At 35.8% G+C, this 20902-nt stretch overlaps 1 protein-coding gene and 1 long non-coding RNA gene across 3 annotated transcripts in view; both read left to right on the top strand.

Moving 5' to 3' along the window:
• LOC139123513 (cyclin-H-like) overlaps positions 1-19481 on the top strand; it is a 44510-nt gene extending 25029 nt beyond the window's left edge. The window contains exons 6-9 of one of the 2 annotated variants that reach the window (XM_070689680.1): positions 7721-7794; positions 13293-13363; positions 14743-14854; positions 19395-19481. In XM_070689680.1, coding sequence (XP_070545781.1) covers positions 7721-7794; positions 13293-13363; positions 14743-14854; positions 19395-19473 — 336 coding nt within the window. In that variant the 3' untranslated portion in view covers positions 19474-19481. The remainder of the gene's footprint in view (positions 1-7720; positions 7795-13292; positions 13364-14742; positions 14855-19394) is intronic. The other variant, XM_070689678.1, reaches the window with a different exon arrangement.
• LOC139123515 (uncharacterized) lies at positions 2480-4200 on the top strand. The gene is made up of 3 exons (XR_011549705.1): positions 2480-2563; positions 2998-3071; positions 4091-4200. It is a non-coding gene; the product is annotated as an uncharacterized lncRNA (long non-coding RNA).
• Positions 19482-20902: the final 1421 nt, after the last annotated feature.

The following is a 20902-nucleotide window of genomic DNA, read 5'->3' as shown; positions in this document are numbered from 1 at the left end:
GTCTTTGAATTTTAATGGTGCAAGATGACAATTTGTTTCCATAATTGTATCTGTATTTGTCTGAATGTCATATTAGCTCTGTCTCGTTGTATATTTCATATCTGTGTCTTATTTGTGTATATTTCATTATCTCTGCAGGCAACTGCTTGTACCTACTTGAAGAGGTTTTACATCCATAACACTGTCATGAACTACCATCCTAAGTGGATCATGTAAGTAACTCTTGTTTTCAGTTAGTGAGTGGACATAATATATTGTTTTCTGTGGAAAACTTTGACCTCCTTAAAAAAAATTGAAGGGCGTAAAGTGGAGTGCACCTTGAGGACAGATATTCAGACTCTCAAGCCTTTACTGTAACAATTATTGTCTTCTGATCTACCCATGAATGGTTGAAGTTCTCCAGGGGACAAGTTTTAGCAAAAGTTTAAGACTTTAAATTTCAAGGCATGTACTACCTTACATATGGATTCCTTGTTCCCAAACAGTTGAATGTTTTCCATTTTCAGAATTGTTTGTGTGGTTGGTTTTGTGTTTTGTCAACGTCATAGGAAATCAGTGACTGAATGAGGCATCATGCTTTAAGGATGTTTGCTGTCACCTAAAGTTCTTCTTGGAAAGGAAAGTGAATTTATTCACAAATAATCTCTTTGATAGTTTGTATGTCTATCATCAACATGAAACATTATGTATATCTGTAGATAAGTAAAGCTAACAAAAATGTACTAAGAATGTTTTGAACAACAAAGTGACAAACCACAGTGTCAATACGGCAGTTTAACAATCAAAATGAGTTCACAAGGTGCAACCTTGACTAACAAGTCTCACCAGACTCGAATGTTACCTGAAAATATTCACTTTAAAAAAGCTTTCTCTATAGACTTGTGGTTTCTTAATTAAAATGTAACTCTGGCAAGAGTTGTAGGTTTTCACCTGAAACTGAAGATTTTGGCAACATCTGTGATTTAAAAAATGAGTTTTGCCTATTTTGTTAGCAGAAATGCTGTATGACATAAAAACAAACGTGATACTCAGGATTATAAGAATGAAGCATTAGATGTTTGGGGGATGTCAGGATGCTGACATGCAAAAAAGGTTTTCACTTTCATATATATTTAACATGATTTGGTAGTACCACAAGAAACCTGCTGATGTGTAGCATTGAATTATAAGCTCTACCTCTGATTGGTCCATTGTCAGTATTCACAGCGACTTAGGGAGTCTATTGTATTGAACTTTAGATGCTATCTCTTGCCAGCCACTAGATAGTTTTGTGTCAGGGTTGAGATTGGCTGGGAACAGGAAATGGTTGTACATATCTTATTATTACTACAATATCACTTTTCATCATCTTATGAGTCAAATATGTTCTAAATCAAGCAAGACTGCAGTTCACTTGGCCCATACCAAACAACTTTACAAGGCAAGGTAATCCTAGGGGGTTCTATTTTATGAAAACAATGGAAAGGCCCCCTAAGAAAGTTGCATTTATTTCAAAATGGAGACTGGTCCTTATGTTCTTCAGGCATACTCAAAATCTTTCCAAACAGGAGAGATACATAATGCTTCCTTCAAATGCTATGAAGATGTTATTTTGGTTTCAACTTCATCAGGGTGCTGTGGTATTGGCTTTTATTGTTTGACCACCAAGTTCAGAAGAGATTGTGGTCGCCTGACAAAAATAATAAAATAAATGAGCTACACTGTATGTATATCACGGAAATAAAGTTATATTTATTTCAAAGATGCATCTTAATCTCTGTATTTTGTTTTTCCGTTAGAGGGTAAATGCTGATATGAGAGATGCTTGTCCAGCTTGCTTTATATATGCATGTATGGGAATCACCAATAAAAATCAACAAAAACAATTTCTATAATAATATGATGCTGTGTTTTTGCTAAATACTGACTGAACATTTCAGTACTACATAAAAAACTGTGAAAAGTAGTTTACAAATCATTTCAAGTGTGTAAATTTGTATTTATATTTCTGATATTAAAAAAAGTCCAACATGATTGGTTTATGCAGTACTTCAAACAAAAGGATGGCTTAACTCTAGACCAATCAGAAGCAGCCTTGTTTTACTGCCAACACAATTGGTGAAACATTTCATATAAGTCTTCTTGTCATCAAAGTATGGAAATTAACTATTCCCTGTGAGTTGGTGTCTTTCCTAGAACAAACAAGGTAGAATTATATCATTACAGACAGAATGTCAAAATAACTTTTATCATTCCTATTGTTAGTATCTGGACAACAGCCCCTTGGATATTACTGCCCATATATTTCAGACTTACATGTTTTGTCTGATGTTATTGAGAGGGTAAGTGTAATTGTCCAGGGGTATCTGTCCTAGAATTCCATCAGCTTGTCTGGTCTTCTGCATGGTATGAGGACAGTCACTCTCTGGAGATTTATTCCCTACTAGTTCAAGTTGAGGATAGTGCTTTGAGCAAGTGTCCATTGGGTAACTGCCCTAGAATTGCATTGTTTTTCCAAATCTCTGACATGGTATGAGGATGGTCACCCCTGGAGATTTACTCTTCTCCAGTTAATTCGGTTTGGGTAAGTGTGCAGGGGGTAATTGTCCAAGAACTTTACCAGCTAATCTTTCACACATTCTCATTGTTTAACAGGAAAACAATAACAGAATCATCACCTTTTGCTGGAGAAATAAATTTTCCACAAGTGTGCACTGCTTAAACCAATGAATGTAACTTTTACTTGTGAACTTAGTGCTGTTCAGATTTGGTAGGCAAGTATTTTTTAAAATTATGCACTATCCAAAGATATAATAAGCTTGGAGAAATATATTTTACATCATGTAACTTTGCCAAAACATATTGGGATCTGTTTTGTTTGATTCGTTCACCTCCCTTTGAAAATTAATTGTGCAAGATGACAATTTGTTTTCATAATTGTATCTATATTTGTCTGACTGTCATATCTCTTTCTCATTGTTATATCTTTGTCTTATGTATATTTCATTATCTCTGCAGGCAACTGCTTGTACCTACTTGAAGAGGTTTTACATCCATAACACTGTCATGAACTACCATCCTAAGTGGATCATGTAAGTAACTGTTGTTTTCAGTTAGTGATTGGACATAATATATTGTTTTCTGTGGAAAACTTTGACCAACATAAAAAGAAATTGAAGAGCATAAAGTGGAGTGCACCTCGAGGACAGATATTCAGACTCTCAGGCCTTTACTGTAACAATACTCTTTTGATCTACCACTTCATGGTTGAAAGTTCTCCAGGGAACATGTTTGAGCAAAAGTTTAAAACTTTGAATTTCAAGGCATGTACTACCTTTAAATGTTGATTCCTTGTTCCCCAGCATAGTTTAATGTTTTCCATTTTCAGAATGCTTTCTGTGGTTTTTTTTGCGTTTTGTCAACGTAATAGGAAGTCTGACTGAATTTGGCATTACCATAAGGATGTTTGCTGTCACCTAAAGTTCTTCTTTGAAAGGAAACTGAATTCACAAATAATCACTTTGATAGTTTTTTTGTCCACCATCACCATGAAGCATTATGTCTATCTGTAAATAAGTAAAGCAAATAAAAAATGTACAAAGAATGTTTTGAATAACAAAGTGACAAACCATAGTGTCAATAGTGCAGTTTAACAGTCAAAATGAGTTCAAGGTGCATCCTTGACCAACAAGTCTCATCAGACCCAAATGTTTACCTGAAAATATTCACTGTAAAAAGCTCTCTATAGACTAGTGGTTTCTTAATTAAAATGTAACTCTGGCAAGAGTTGTAGGTTTTCAGCTGAAACTGATGATTTTTGGCAACATGTGATTTAAAAAAGATATTTGCTTATTTCTTAGCAGAAATGCTGTATATGACATAAAAACATAACTTGTGATATTTAGGATTATAAGAATGAAGCATTAGATGTTTGGGGGTGTCAGGATGCTGACATGCAAAAATGTTTTCACTTCTCATATATTTAACATGCTTTGGTAGTACCACAAGAAACAAGTTGACATGAAAACAACAAAATTAGTGTAAAAATGAAAAATAGCAGCTACTGGTTTTTAAGGACCCACGGACAATACCGTTTTTCACTTTATTTCAGGATGACGTGTGTGTACCTAGCCTGCAAAGTTGAAGAGTTCAACGTATCCATCATGCAATTTGTGGCAAATTTACAGGAAAATCGAGAGAAAGGAACAGAGCTGCTCTTGATGCAACATTTGAACTTTCACCTCATTGTGCATAACCCATTCCGGCCACTAGAGGGCTTCCTAATAGATACCAAGGTATAATATGATTTACATCTAATTTGAATAACATTGATACATTTTTTGTAATTTTAACGTCTACAAGGTATCATTGTTGCTTTTGTGCATTATTGTTTATAATCAAAATCAAAATTACAGGCCCTGAACATGTTTCTGTGCATTTTGGTTAGTTTGCAAAATGGACAATCCTTGAATGTCAAATTACTTCATGTCATAGTTTCAACTTTCGGAATCATCACAATCTTCTGCTTGATCAGATTGAACTTTGTAGGACATCTGTTTTCATCTCATGACATTGCCTAGAAGTATAACAAATTAAAGTCAAAATACTGAAAAGTGACAAGTGTGATTGATGGGCATCGAAAAGATTGCTTATCATTTCAAATGACATTTGTAAAAGATTGTTTGATCCTTGACATCATCAATAGTGAAGTGCAAAGGTCATCCCGATCACAATGTATTTATTATGTACTCAATGGAAGTTCCATTGATGCATGTACGTGTATTCAGTTTTACAGTGTAATTATGTTACATAGTGACTGGTTATTGAAGATAGCTTGAACTACTGTAGCAGGATTTTTGACTGATAAAAAAGTCAACCTTACCTCTTCATGAACAGAAAAACTTGTAAGATATAAGAAGTAGGAAGCTAAGTTAATTTTGCAATGTTTCTTTTTCCATTTAAAAACTTGCAATTTTCCCTAAGTCATTAATTTAACCTGTACAACCCCAGTTCCCTGTGAACAGGTCTCCAATCACCATTGATGGCAATGGGTTTGGGCCAAACCATGGTGGTGAAAGGGTAAACAGGACTGGGAAAGAAACTTTGTCAGGATTTCTTTTCTTACTTTGAAACAGAGCATGCAAAGTCCACAAAAAATTCTAAAAAACATTACACATCTTGAAAGGTCAAAGGTCAGGATTCATTGACAAAATATGCTAATGAGACAACGTGTCTTTTATATCAGATGCGAGTACTGACCAAGCACTCAGGAAATCAGCTCATACCATACATGGGGATTTTGTATCACCTATGGTATTCCAGGACAGTTCCACTGGACATTTACCCAACATTTACTAACCCCTTCGCCCAACAATGTCAGGGTGTTAAATATCCAGGGGGTGACCTTCCTCATACTTTGGATTAGGGAATGAATGATATGCCCATATACATGATATAGATACCTAATTTTCTTGGATGCCGAATAGCAGTCCCTGCAGAGTAAAGTGAACCATGAAATTTTAAACAAAAATTGGAATTAAAATTTGTAAAATTATTATTAATCATGCATTCTCAACATCATTTAGGTCGGTCAGATTGATTTGTACTTCCAACCAATTTTCAAAAGATTAAGCCAAATCTGTATTAAACAGTCATATAATTGTTTTCAATTTCGACTTCTTGACAGGTTTACATATAACATTGTTTATATATGACATCATAGAAAAATAAAACCAGCAAAGCTTAATTCAACTTCTACAGTCACCCTATCAAAGACCTCCATTTATGACCCTAACATGAGGTGCTAATGAAAATTTTCAAGCCAATCATCCATACCTTGGTGGCCAAAAGGCAGTCCTACCTGTTACTGTGAACCAGGTAATTTAATAGAGATATAAACATAAAATTATTTTGAATTATTTATTTTCAATATCATTTATTGATAATGTCAGTCATATTATTTTACAGCGTTCCACAAAATTCCATAAAGTTGATCTAAATCTCTAGCAGTTACCGGTATATCATTTTCTTCAGTTTTCATGTTTTATCAGTATCAAATATGGCACTGATTACATGTGACATCTTAGACAAAAATTACACCACTATCAACTTCTACATGCCGCACCCTAAGCAAAGATCAATATAGGACCCTAACATGTGTAAAATTTTCTAGTATACTCGGACACTATGTACAACCTTTTGTGAGTGTGATGGGAAAACTAATAGACATGCCAGCATTGTCAGAGAAAACAAGTTTTAACTAACAAACAACTGAGTACACTAAAAAATAGAGGCATTGAAACACAGCAAAATTTTCAATTAACATTTGCTTTTATGTCTTTAATACAGCAAGTGACACAAAAAATTCTTTCAATATTCTCAACGTTAACAAATGATATTACTGAAATTTCTTGACAAAACTGTAAATGTCTCAACAACTGAATAAAGTACTGAAAGGAAAGTGAATTTCTAAAAAAAATACCGCAATTATACGGTGTCGCTCAAATTTGATCAGAATTGGTACATACCAGTATGGGTACCAAAGATCAACAATAAATGTTGTTTCTATCTGTTCAGTGCAGGAAAATTCTACTTTGATGTTATGACAATGATTTCTGCACAGTACAACCAGAAAAACAACAAGAAATATTTAAACCAGAAAAACAAGAATGACAAAAGTAATTAAGGTCTGAAACTTTAGGTACTGGAGGTCAACTTTAGCAACATGCATAGCAGAAAGGCAGCTAGCCCCCTTACTGCCTTAGTTTGACCATAGACGGTCTTTCTCCCCTCTACTGTCTATGGTTTGAGCAGGTCTGTTAATATGTAACAGTTCAATGACAATGACAGGAAATGACTCAAGTCAGTGGAGTAAGCCTGTTTCAAGCCTGTTTCAGAATTTCGCTTTTTCTTACCTCATTTGCACTTTTGACACTGATGTGTTCATTAAACAAATTCACATCTCAACCCCTACATCTACCTGTTCACCAAATACTGAGACTTTAGCTTTGGCGGTATGGGAGCCTTTGTGTGTGACGGACATACATCTGCACATACCCACAAATATACAGACATTTAGACTCATCATATAAGCTCTTTTTGGTATTTATATGTAAAACCAAATATGACCTAACAATAGAAAATATGAAGTTACTTTGTTTAATGGAAATGGAATAAATGCAAAGATGTGTATCAGGGTTGATTATGATATTACCTATGATGTAATGGTCAACTAAATTTTTGACAAACTTAAACTAATTATCAGAATCTTTTAAAAAGGAGTTTCATTGAAGAATGGATAAAAAACTTGTTATTTTATTATTGTTTACATGTTCAATAATTGTCTAAAGCACAAAACCTCAATGCAATTCTGATGTAAGGAAGCACAATATTTTAATTGTGCTTCAATTTTTGACAGCATATTTGATTGTGTCGTTATGAAATCATGCACTGCTTAAACCAATGAATGTAACTTTTTACTCGTGAACTTACCGGTAGTGCTGTTTGGATTTGGTAGGTAAGTTTTTTTTAAAATATGCACTGTCCAAAGACATAATAAGCTTGCAGATATATATCGTACATCATGTAATATTTCCAAAACAAATTGAGATCTGTTCTATTTAATTCCAACACCTCCCTTTGAATCTTAATTGTGCAAGATGACAATTTGTATTCATAAGTGTATCTGTTTTTGTCTGACTGTCATATCTCTATCTTTTTGTACATTTCATTATCTCTGCAGGCAACTGCTTTTACCTACTTGAAGAGGTTTTACATCCATAACACTGTCATGAACTACCATCCTAAGTGGATCATGTAGGTAATTTTTTGTTTACAGACAACTGCACACAATACAAATACCAGCACTAAAAATACAGAAACATTTTCAATTCACATCTGGTTATTTCTTGAAAACTGCCAGAAATTGGTATACTAAGAAATTTTCAAAATGACCAAAGAAAGCATTCTACAGACTATGATCATGTCTCTTGACTTGTATCAACAACAGAATAATGTACAAAAATAAAAGTACTTTTGTCAAACATTCGAAAACATGGAAGTCATTGCACTTTTACAAATGGAATAACGGAATAAATGCAAGAGACGTCTGTCAAGTTGATCATTATTTTACGCATGATGCCATGGTAAACTAAACTGAGAACAAATTAAAACTAATTTTTAAAATCTTTTGTAAAGGAGTTCATGGAATATGGGAAAAACCTAGTGTAATTATCATTTTTTTCATGTTCTTTCTGTCTAAGGCAAAACCCAATCCTATAATGATTATGATATAAGGAAGTGCAATATTTTGACAACTTGCTGAAATTAATTTCTAGTGTATTTTTATGGTGTTATCGGCAATTTATCTCGGGATGATATATTGAACTAAGTAATCCATTTATCGCCTTCATTCACCTGATTTAATATTCCAGTTATCAATCTTTGCTGTAACTGATATCAATCAAAAAACAGTCTGGTACAATTTATTGTGATGTTATCACTGTACAAACACTTTGATGCAATGGTTGTCTGTATCAGCTACAACCACCCTGCAAGGTACATCATCTGTCAGTGCTATACCAGTGGGCCAGGTCAGCCCATCACTATCACTATCAATACGACAAACAAACTTACCACTACTCTCAAACTTCAGTAGACTACTGGAGACCTCAGTAGTAACATAGACATATTTATCATTTTCAATTGCTATTCCCCTTGGGTATCTCATCTTACCATCCCCACTCTGACAATCAAAGGAATACAAATACTGGTCATCTGCATTGAATACCTGGATACGCTGGTTATTGTAGTCTGCTACAAATACCATTCCAGTAGTTGCTATGACTACACCCCAGGGACATTGAATTGCCCTTGACCTTTACCTTCTGACCCAAATGACCTAAGGTATTTGCCATGTTGTGTATAAACCCTGACACAATGCCCACCATTATCTGTCACATAGACATTGCCATCTACAGGACTAATCCCAATACCCCTTGGATCTTTCAACTCATTTTGTCCAAAGCATCTGATGACATGTCCATTCTCATCACTGACAACTACTTGCTTATTGTTGTCATCTAAACTATAGTATGTATTATCACTTGACATAACTATATCAATTGGTTTGAAAAGCTTCTTAAACTGTTTGAATTCCAAATTTTTCTTCAATGTTCCCTCCCTGGTGGTTATCTGCAACCTATCATTGGCATAATCAGCTGTGACAACGTCTCTGTCTTTGTTTATGGCCACACCATTGGGAGACCTGTACTGTCCCTCGGCACTTCCTTTTCTGCCAATGGTCTTCACCAATCCTTTGGTGACAGGTATGATGACAGGACAGCCTGGTATTGGTTGATTTCTATTGTCATGGTAACTTGATATTTTCCATCCAATTGTCCAGTCACTGTAACTCTGTGTGTACCATCTCTGTTATCTGCTACATTGATGTCTTCCCATGATGCATCAGGTTTTCTTACCTTGGCTTTAACTTGTTGTTTTGGGATGACTTGTTTTACTGTGGAATCTCTGGTTGTGATCAGTAGGTCTGCAGAGTCACCTTTCAGGAGTTGTTTTGGAATGTTTTCAACTGTACACTTTGACATACACACATCAGATTTCAGTATTCCCAGAATTCCATGTTCAGAGAATTCGTCATGTGGAGTGAATACGAAGTCCTCATGTTCAACCTTTGCTATAATTTCCATGGTAATCAGTTGTCTGATGCGAGAGCCAACATCACCCCTTGTTGAGAGAAGTTGAGCAGCATTCCCATGATGCATTAGTGTCTCTATGTAATTTCCTGCATTCTTAATGTTACCATGTTTTAATTCCATCTCATCAATATCAACAGCTGCTCTTTTAATTTTCATTTTGTAATTGTTTTTCAGTTCATCTATCAGTCTCTGCTCTTCTCTCTTTATTTTCTTGATGATTTCTTCTGCTTTCATTCTCACCTTCCTTTCTTCTCTGCTGCACTGCTCTGTAAGATCAGTGTGTATCTGCTTGGCCAGGGTTTTGTTCTTTTCAGCTTCCTGTTCTTTCACTTTCAGTTTGTCAACCATGGCTTTCAATTCTGTAAGATACTCATCTGCTGCATCTTTCAAGTCTCTGTGTACATGTTCTGGTATGCGATGTTTGACTATGGTGCAGTCTGTACAGACAGGTACCTGACAGGTTTCACAGTAGAATTTGACCTCATTCTTGGTGTGGACATTGCAATATTCCACTGCTTGTAGCGTAACCAGTGGACTGGTTGTCATAGCTGTTTCATATTCTCCAATGGTTATCAGTTGATGTGTCCTTGTGAGTGGTAGTTTTCCATGCGCCTTAAGACATATGTTACAAAGATAATATTTGCACTCCACACACCTGTGAGTTGCTGTATTTTCTTGACAAGCTTCACATTTGATCTCAGTTCCCTGCATAGACTCCAGTCGTTGCTTGAATATCTCAATCAGATTGCTCATAAAGAAGTTGCCTTTTATCGCTGGCACTCCTCCAACAGGAAGCTGATATTGCTGTCGACATTCTGGACAGTTTAGAGATCCAGTCTTCTCAACCAGTGTGACTAAACACTGCTCACAGAATGTATGCAGACATGGTAGAATTTTAGGAGACTTGAACTGCTCCAGACAGATGGTACAACACAGGAAATCTTCACCGATTTCTTCCAAAACTTTGCGATCAGATGCAGCAGCCATTGTGCATAGGTGTGTCTGAGTAAACCATCTGTAGACAGGTACTGAGCTGATAGCTGTTGGCAAATAAGGCCCCTTAGCATTGCAGATATAGATCGTGGTGTCATGTGACCAATAAGTTATTAACATTCTGAACTAGTGCAAATTACAGCACTTTACACTAACATTAGGTGTTCTTGATGACCTACTTCTTGATCACGCGATCAATTCTTAGACTATTGAATACATGTACATACTTGTCTAGGGTCAGAGGTCATTTCTTCAACAATAGCATATCACATATGTTGCCTAGGGCTTTTGAGGACAGGTGAGTTTCTTCAGCGAGGGATGGGGATGTAAGATGGATTTGTTTTGGTGTCACAAGTATTAAGCTATGTGCCCATAGTTGAATGAAATGCATGGTACCAGCCAGGAATTGTCTCATTCAGTTTTATTTTGGCGTGGTCTTTTGGTATGTAACTTTAATGTCATCAGAGTTATATATCAGAGATATGGGTATGTTTGCAAATTGAAAGTCTAGTTGGCAAATCATTCATTGTGACATTCCAAGTATACACAATGACAAAAACATGATGCTTTGGCCAGATATATATAACTTTAATATATCAGAGATATCTAGATGTTTTCAAATTGTAATTCTTGTTGGCAAGTTGTATTCATTATTATGAAATTCCTAAATTATACACAAATTATGACAAAAATGTGATCCTTTTCTTGTTTCTTTAGAGAATTCTGGATGAGAAAACAACATGAACTGATATTTCATGTACATTGATACAGTCATATATACTTTTTAAGGGAAAAGTGACAAGGTATTTTGTCATTCTTAAGGTAAACCATCTGTGTCAGGTTTTAAAGGAAAAACTGTAATTTTAATGAGTTAAAGTATCTGTAACTTATCACGAAAAGAGTGGTAATTAAGTTTTGCTAGTTAGTGAGCTTGGATTATAAACAAATGCACAGTTTTTAGCCATGAAAGAAAAATTGTTGAAATAGAAAAACAACAGGAAATTTATTAAATTTAAAATTACATTTGAGCACAAAGTGCAAAAGATTTACAAGCAAGTTCTTTTCAGTTGAAGACTTGTGTAAACTTTTTATGTATATTGAATAATTTGTTCAAAGTGGATTGCATAATTCTTCTATGAATTGGTATGGCAGACTTTCTTCAGGGATGTTGTGGTGTGGTGGCTGGCTGAATTGAAGGGAGCCCTCAAGCAGTAGATTTGTATTTAATAGGCATGTTCAATGATACAGTGTATACTGTGATATGAATCATAAATGTACTGACATTTTTCAAGATTAGCTTGGACCGTCTGACATTCTGCAAGAAGATTTTTGACTTTTTCCGAGCAGAAAACTGGTCGTGAAAGCAATTGTTTGTAGCAAATTTTGACCATTATACCTTTCCTAAATCATGATCACAAGTTAAGAGAAATTCTGTTTTGTTGTCTGCTTCTGTTTACAGTGATGTACCATAAATAACCCTCAATAATATCTCAATATTATCTCCCTACTATCTCAATTCATGTATAAACTTGTTTACAATTCATGTTTACTGGCAAAGGAGACATTCATGGTGTAATTTGTCAAAACATTTGGAAAACCCCTGAAAAGATAGGGGAGGGGGAGAATACATGTATAAGAATTACTTAAAGTTGTTGTACCCGTTTGGTAGTGTATAATATGTTAGAATAAATTTAACAAGAAATGTAAGTGACATTATAGTGAAAGTACAGATGCTAATGTTGGTGTTTGAGGGAATGACAGTTTTGAGAACAGATCTTCCAAATTTAATGTTCATAAAAATTCCATCTGTGAGGGCTTTACTGGAATGAACAATTTTTAGTTGTAAAAGTTTGGCACAGCAGTTTAAACTTTTCAGTAACTTAATCTGTAACTACTGGAACATGCAAAGCAAGTGGCAAGACATTAAATTCTCTAGTAATGGTGACATTGTTTTGTGAAAGGTTCACAAAAAGTTAAAAAAAGGCTGAAGTAATATAATTCAGCTGTATTCAAGCTGAGGGGCATTGATATCAGTGAAGTTACACTCAGAGCAGAAAGAAATGACATTTCTCCGGCGCATTCACCTGTTAGCACTAGTAGGCTATATGTTCTCTTACAAGCTGTTTTACCTGTCGATAAAAATAAACTCACCCACCCTGTGTCACTGACATCACCACTCAGTGAGGACTCAGTTTATGTTCGAGACACCCATCACCTCAATATACACCAGGTTATGAGTAGTAAGGGAGGTGGGAGGGAGCCTAACAGGTGAGTATGAAGCTAGGAGAAAACCTTTTCACTGAGAAAAGGAGTATTCTCCAGCGGATTCATACTCATCTGTTAGAACTCTACATTAGGCTAACAGAATACAAAGATACTTGGAGGGCCAGGGTCATAATCTGAGAGAAAACAAAATAGCCCCCTCACCAGCCTTATCGTCTTTCGTTGGAAGACCATCTCTACCTAACGAGTTCCTGTCTTTATAAAAATTATTTTTTTGTCTTGATGGTGTTGCACTGTGCAAAGAAAGCCATTGATCATAAAAGCTAGTAGTATAGTAACTCCCATTGTCACAGTTGGTAATATGTCATGTGTTGATTTCAGTTATGTCACCGAGGCATTGGTTGGCAAGAGCAACAGAGATCTTCTGAAGCAGACGGTGGAACAGATCAAAAGTATGTCTCAGATTTTATGACATTTTTATACTTTAACAGTGTGTGTTTTACTTCTTATATGAGTCTTTAACCCTTTTCCTGCCAGACAGTATCACTTCCCCATCAGCCAAGTCAGTAAAAAGCGGTATTGAGCCAAAACATGACGTATTTTCACCCACTTGGCTTGGTCTGTTATAGCATTTTTAGTCCATAAAAATCAATTTTACAGTATTTATGCTTTCAACAGCCTTCAAATGTTCAATATTATGTTAAAATACACCATATGGAATATGTTGTGTTTCATTAATTTTAACCATCTTGACCTGATAGTGAAATATGGACTTGGCAGGAAAAGGGTTAAACGGTCTGTCCTCAGATCTTTGAAAGAGGTTGTACCAAAATGGAATGGAAATAAGGGGTTGGGGAGCCTATCAGAATAAAATTACTAATATAAATTTTGCAGCCATAATGCTTTTCACAAAAAATGTTGGCATGAAGGTTTTTGATGAAAGGTGTGGAAATTTAGAGGAAAAAAATATGCATGCCATGAAAAATCTGAGAAAATGAATTTGCCAAATTTCAAAAAATTCCTGCCACCAGCGTGCAACCGGCCCTCTGTTTTCAGATCTAATGAGAATCATAGGTCAACACTCCACTGGTAGAAAGTTTTTCACAGAAAGTGATAGACTCATTGCCTGTAAAATACACATACAGTTGTAGAAATGTTTTTGGTTTACAGAGAGTTTTATGTACATGTACTTCTGAATTTCTCACTTTTTTTGACGTACTTTCTATAATTTTCATTTGTTCTGGGCCAAAGATGGCATTGGTATATTTACAGAACGTTTATGAAACTTTTTCACCCGCATTCCCAGTGTAAACAGGTCCACATTGACCCTTGAAAACAGTGGGGTTTTGGGCTAAACCATGATGGTGAAAGGGTAAAAAAACTTTCAGACTTCTTCTCATTCCAATGCTGGTAACAATGTTCTTGTACATACCTCTTGACTATACACGTACACAGTAATGAAGGAGCTTGGCAGTGAAGAAAAGAATCAAATATTTTGTGCAATCTTTGTAAAATATACTGAGTTCATAGGTCACCTTTCATATTCTTGGTGATTCAGTTTTAGTGTATCATTGGATCATAGAATTGGTGAGCTGCTTATTCCGTTACATATGTGTAAATTGATGAATGCAGGAGATCCAAGAGATATAAACAGGATAAAGACAAGTTCTCATAATGTACGTTTAATGTCAATAGTTCAAGGTCACAGTTGCAGTGTGTTCATCAGGGCAGATTTAGGTCAGAGGTCAGTATTTCATAGGACCAAGTTCAATTCTACCCATCCTGTAAGAACTGAATCATGTATTTTTGTTGCAATATTTTATCACCATAGGAATACGATACATGGTGAAACATATTGACCCATTGGATGCTGGGAAAATACAGTATCTGGAAGAGAAACTTGAGAGATGTAGAAACCAAGAACTCAACCCAGAGAGTGAAATGTGAGTATCATGTGTGAAAGATGTTACAGAACAGCAGCTGTGATTGGACAAATGATTGGCAAACAATGAATTTGATTGGCTTCTCTTTTGAACGCGATAGATCTGATTGGGTGATTCAAATTTCAGTGACTGCAGGTTTTGAGTTCCATTGAGTTCAACTGGGTATGGCTGTTAGTCATGGAAAGTAGAAATGGAGAACCAGACCAAAAAGTTGAAAGTGGACAAATTTAAAATAAAGAAATTTTAATTTTACAATTTGTAAAAAAAAAATGCAACCACATGTAGATAGCGTAAATGCCAATAGTGTTGAAATGTTGTCAGTTCAATCATATTAAAGTAATCACATTTTCTTAGTTTTATTTTTGCCGCCCATCGTGCAGATCAAAATATACAAGGGTATGAACCAAATTGACAATGTGGATTTTTACAACTCTGTGTACGTACATATCATCCATCAGAAGTGGCAACTTTGTTAAAACTAGCATAATTACTGTATATGGATCTGTAACCATGGCAAATGTATTGAACACTCAAGTACAACTTTTTTATAGTGTTTGCTCCATCATGCCAGCATCCATCATCAGTTGGATCTGAGAGAGATTCCTATCAGACTGAGGTGCTGTCAATAATAAAAACTTACACACTAGAAACATAATTCCTCAGTTATTTTTGCGATGGGGCATGGAAGGTTTAAGACCCCAATTTATTTTGCGTGCTTCAGAATTACAGCAAGGAATGTACTGTAACTCAACTAAATGCGACTATGCAACTCAAATTCCGTACTGAATCCTCATTCATTCATGTCTTTTAATGAACGATTTGCAGGTTATAATTTTACTTTATATAAACAAAGAAATGCCTAGTTAGATTTATTATTAGCTATTTTACTGTATTACTTTATCTTTAAAGTTTGAACCTATTTTATAATACACTTTTATTGCCATAAATGTGATGTAAATCCTACATTTACAAGCAAGCAATAAAACATTATGATTATATTGAGAAGAAAGGGATACAGATTATGACAACACAATAAAGAAAAACATCATTTGAACTCAGGTAGAAGAGTAGACTGTGTAAAGTTCATTGTCAACATATGTTATTATTCTCGCAAACTTTTGAAAATGTCGAACCTGTTCACAAAGAAATATCTCATTTCACAGTCAGATTTTAAAGGTCTGGTGAAATGCCCATGTTGCAAACTCACAGAAATACAGTTGATGGTCTATAAAACAGTTACATTCATTTCTTTTTTCGTTTAGTGCGCGTGATTATGAATATGGCAAAAGAAAAATGCAATGTGGGCGTGTCCCCCGAGCCTCTCCAGTCGACTTTTTTCGGCTTTCCGAAGTTTGCCCGACGCCGTATCTCATAACGGGAACTAAAAGTATTTCACACCTCCGTAAGCTCCCTACGGGGGGTAACTTCTAGGGTTTCCGCTTACATGATCAGGATAGTGTCCTCATTCACTATGGGAGAACGTTGTTCTTTTGGTGGCTGTGACAGCGGCAAAAACATGAACGGCTCAACTGTAAATTATTTTAGTTCCCGTCAAGTGTTGAGTGTTTGAACCATAGGATGTGCTTGTCTCTGCTGGTTCGTACGATCGGCCACGGTCCCTCGGCTGAGCCTGCCTCGCTACTCGCTACACAGAAGGTTGGGACCGCAATGCAAATCAACAGCATGAACACCAACACTGAACGTTGTGACTGCCATTAAAATGCACTTGTCTACAACACGGAACGTCGAGACCGCAATGCAAATCGACAGTAACTTAGAACGTAAATGGGACCGTGATTAAAATGCACTACAAGTACAACCACAACACGGAAGGTTGAGACCACGATGCAAATTAGCTGCATGAACAGCAACACTGAATGTTGAGACTACCATTAAAACGAACAACAACACGGAACGTAGAGATCGCGATACCAATCATGGAGGTGGAGTCCTCCTTGATACAAATCGACAGCAACATGGAACGCGTCGTTGGGACGGCAATTAAATTGAAGAACAACGGGGAATACCGGACCACGAGGACCGCGATGCAAATCGACCGCAACATGGAATGTTGAAGACCGTGATGAAAATCCACAACACAGAACATCTAGACCGCAATGTAAACCAACTGCAACACCGAACCTTGTTGCCTCGATTAAAATGCGTATGTCTGCTATGTATAGCAAAAGTTTCAATTCTCGCGAGCGAGCGTTCCTATGCCCGCTGTACACTAGACAAAATGACGTCAAATTTGTCGAGGGCTCGATTGCGTGTGTCTTAGTTTCAATTCTCGCGAGAGCCATTTATGCATGCTGTACACTAGACTAAATGACGTCAAATCTCTCGCGAGACTTGGCACGATTGCAAATACGTACGACGGAAAGAACGCAATAATACGGAAGTAGACACAGTTTTGCGAATCGCCGAGAGAGAAGCGCAGATTAACAAAAGACTAAAAAACCCACGTTTTTTCTTTATTTTACCATATTTTTTAAACAAAATTCAGTTTCGCCGCTGTGGTGAATTAGGATCGATTTTTTTGGGCCACTTCGGATTTCGATTCGCAATGGCGAACGTGGCAAATGGGCAGCGCGAACAGTTTTTGTTAGCGGATACAGGGCAGAGATAAGGCGGCGTTGGACCGCTATTCGATGTAAATGAACACACCAGTGACGTCACAGACGGCCAACCATTATCCCCGCTATGGGGCGTGACCTGAGTGTCGCAAAATGACCCCATGAAAGCCGCGCATAGAAATATAAAAAAATTAACACTTGCGCGTACTTTTAGGTTGCAATTCTGTTGCGAGTGTAATAGTATTGACCCCCTGGAAGATATTCAGTCACACGAACGGGACCATTTCACCAGACCTTTAAGCTGTTCACCCCAATACCCAGTAAACAGGTCCAAAATTACATTGATAACAATTGATTTGGGCCAAACCATAGTGTTAAAGTGGTTAATTTTTTGCTCACGTGTTGACACACGTGAGCATATGTCGCAGCGATGTCTGTCTGTGTGTCTGTCTGTCTGTCTGTCTGTCTGTCTGTCTGTCTGTGTGCTCAATATCTCAAAACCGGCTCATCAGATCAGAATCAAATCTGGTACATAAATTCAGTTTGCAAATGGCAAGAACTGATTAGTTTTTGGTGGGTGTGGCTTGCTTACTTTTTGCTCATTTGCATAATTAATGATTTTAGAAAAAAACGGCTATACATTGAGAACGACTGCACACAATTTGATGAGATTTGCTACAAATGTTGATCACATCAAGATATATCAGCTGTGCAAGTTATTAAGGGGTGACGTGAAAGATAATTACTAATTTGCATATTTAATGAAATCTACTAATTAGGCATATATATCTGAATTTACTCGATCAAAATTGACGAAACTTGGTATGCATATTGAGGATACTATGATTTAACATTACTGAAAGTCAATAAGCATTTTTACTTCATCCAAATCCTAATTTGCATATTTAATAACCTTTTGAAATTAAGGATATATATTTGAATTTACATGACCAAAATTGATGAAACTTGCTCTGTACATTAAAGATACTATGATAGAACATTATTAAATGTCATTAAGCATTTTTACTTCAGCCAATTCCTAATTTGCATATTTTATGAACTTTCCTAATTAGGGGTATTTATCTGAATTGACGAGACCACAGTCGACGAAACTGGCTATGTACATTAAAGATATTATGATAGAACATTATTGAAAGTCATTAAGCATTTGAACATTAGCCAATTCCTTATTTGCATATTTAATGAAATTTCATAATCAGGGATATTTATCTGTATTGACTAGACCGAAATTGACGAAACTTGCTATGTACATAAAGATACTATGATACGACGTTACTGAAAGTCATTGAGCATTTTTACTTCATCCAGCTCCTAATTTGCATATTTAATGAATTTTTGAAATTAGGGATATATATTTGAATTTACATGACCAAAATTGATGAAACTTGCTATGTACATTAAAGATACTATTATGTAGGCTAACATTATTGAAAGGCATTAAGCATTTTTGCTTCAGCCAATTCTTAATTTGTGTATTTAATGAACTTTCCTAATTAGGGATATATACTTGGATTTATTTGATCAAAGTTGGCATAACATGCTATGTACATTGATGATTATCCCTGGTTATACCAATATTGATAGTCATTTGGCACTTAAGTTTTCATGTCAGCTAATTTATAGTTTGCATATCTAATGAGCTTTCAAAGTTTGGAATATATAGTTTGAAGGACTTGACCAAAGGCAATTACACTTGCTTGATATAAAGTGGTGATACAATGATAGCAGTCAAAGAAATTAATTATTTCTATTTCAGCTAATTACATATTTGAATACTTAATGACCTTTAGAGTTAATCTGTGGTGAATATTGTTCATTATGTTGATCATAATACTTTCAATGAAGTTGCAAACATGTGGCAAAGGTTCAAATTTAGACATAACTTCAATATATAATTAAACACGTGAGCATTTACAGTTCATATCTGGTCTTTTTACCCACAGATACAGACGGAAATTGGAAGAGAAGCTACAAGCTGAGGAAGATGAGACATTTATCAAAGACAAAGAATTTCTGAGGTAACAATGCCACTCACCCCTGCATTAACCCTTTGAGCGCATAATTTTTGTTGCCTTTATAAAATATACTCCTGTAAATTTTTGTCAGAGTTTTGCCAAAAGTTTGGTGAAAAACTGTAGCCAATGAAATGGATGGCAAATCTTTATGTGTGAATGAGGGAGAGATTTCTGAAAAGTTGAATAGCTGACAACAGAATGCTATGAACATTGACTCAATGCCATCAACAGACAGTGATAAGTAAAACTATTACAAATTCCTTCAAAGGAACACTGTCACCTGTATTTCACTGGGAAGCCACAAAAAATGTGCACTGCTAAATTTTAATTGCCACAGATGTTTGATACAGAGTCAACATTGCTTTCTTCCAAGATCTGAAATGTTTGACAGTATGTTGATTTGGATACCCCAAAGTATATTGTTGAAAGGGTTGTACAGGTAGTGTTTGAATTACCCGTAGAATCACAGATATTTTGTAACAACTGCTTAGCTGTCTCAGTAGGCAGAAAGAAAAATCTGGTTTTTTTTATTCAATTGCTCCTCATCTATTTAAAGACATAGCTGTACATCATGTGTAACCTGTAACTGCAACTTTCCTGTAAACTGGCCAAAAATCACTATCAATAACAAAAGGTTCAGACCAAACCTGATGATGGCGAAAGGGTAAAATTACTTACTTCATTCCTAAAACATCAGCAAAATCACTGATCAGCTTTCACTGTATTCAAACTTTTCATAGAATTTTGCATTGCAAATTTCCTCTCATATTTCTTTCAATCATGAGGGCAGCTGACGAACAGTTCCTGATGAGTGTCTAGATTCTGCTCTGTCGCAGCTATCGTGTATATCTCCACCAAGTGGCCAAAGGGAGAGAGGTATCTGTTTTACCAAGAGACAATCCATACTGCCACCAATGCCACCATTGAAAAATAAAGACACACTTTCTGACTACAATGGACTATTACAAGTCAATCAGACTATTTAAATCAATTAGAGTGTATATCGCAGTTTGAAGCTTGACTTCATCATTATAATGTAGCTATTTTAGTCTTCCAATTTGCTCAGTACATGTAAACAGAAAAACTGTGAACAGCATTTCTTATTGTTTTGAAAAGCAAGATGTTTAAACCTCTCAATCTGCAGCAGTGTGCCCTAAATCTTCCATTTTAAAAACTTTGACACAATTTACAATTTGCCAAGAATTTCTTTTAGTCAACCCCATATGGCTACTTGTTATGTAAATATTTTGTTCAGGAGGGCAACATTCATAGTAGTTAAGGTCTTTGGGATAGCTCAATATTTTCATCCCTAGCTGTTACCCTGTAAACAGGTCTACAATGGCTTTCGGCCAAACCATGTGCGTGAAAGGGTTGAGGGATAAACTTGTTTGAATTGTTGTTTGCTTTTGAGACTCTACAATCATGGAGCAATAATT

This window comes from Ptychodera flava (genome assembly GCF_041260155.1).
Source record: "Ptychodera flava strain L36383 chromosome 23 unlocalized genomic scaffold, AS_Pfla_20210202 Scaffold_23__1_contigs__length_28996876_pilon, whole genome shotgun sequence".
Taxonomy (NCBI): domain Eukaryota; kingdom Metazoa; phylum Hemichordata; class Enteropneusta; family Ptychoderidae; genus Ptychodera; species Ptychodera flava.
Note: the sequence above shows the minus strand (reverse complement) of the source record. Positions and strands in the feature narration are given on the sequence as shown.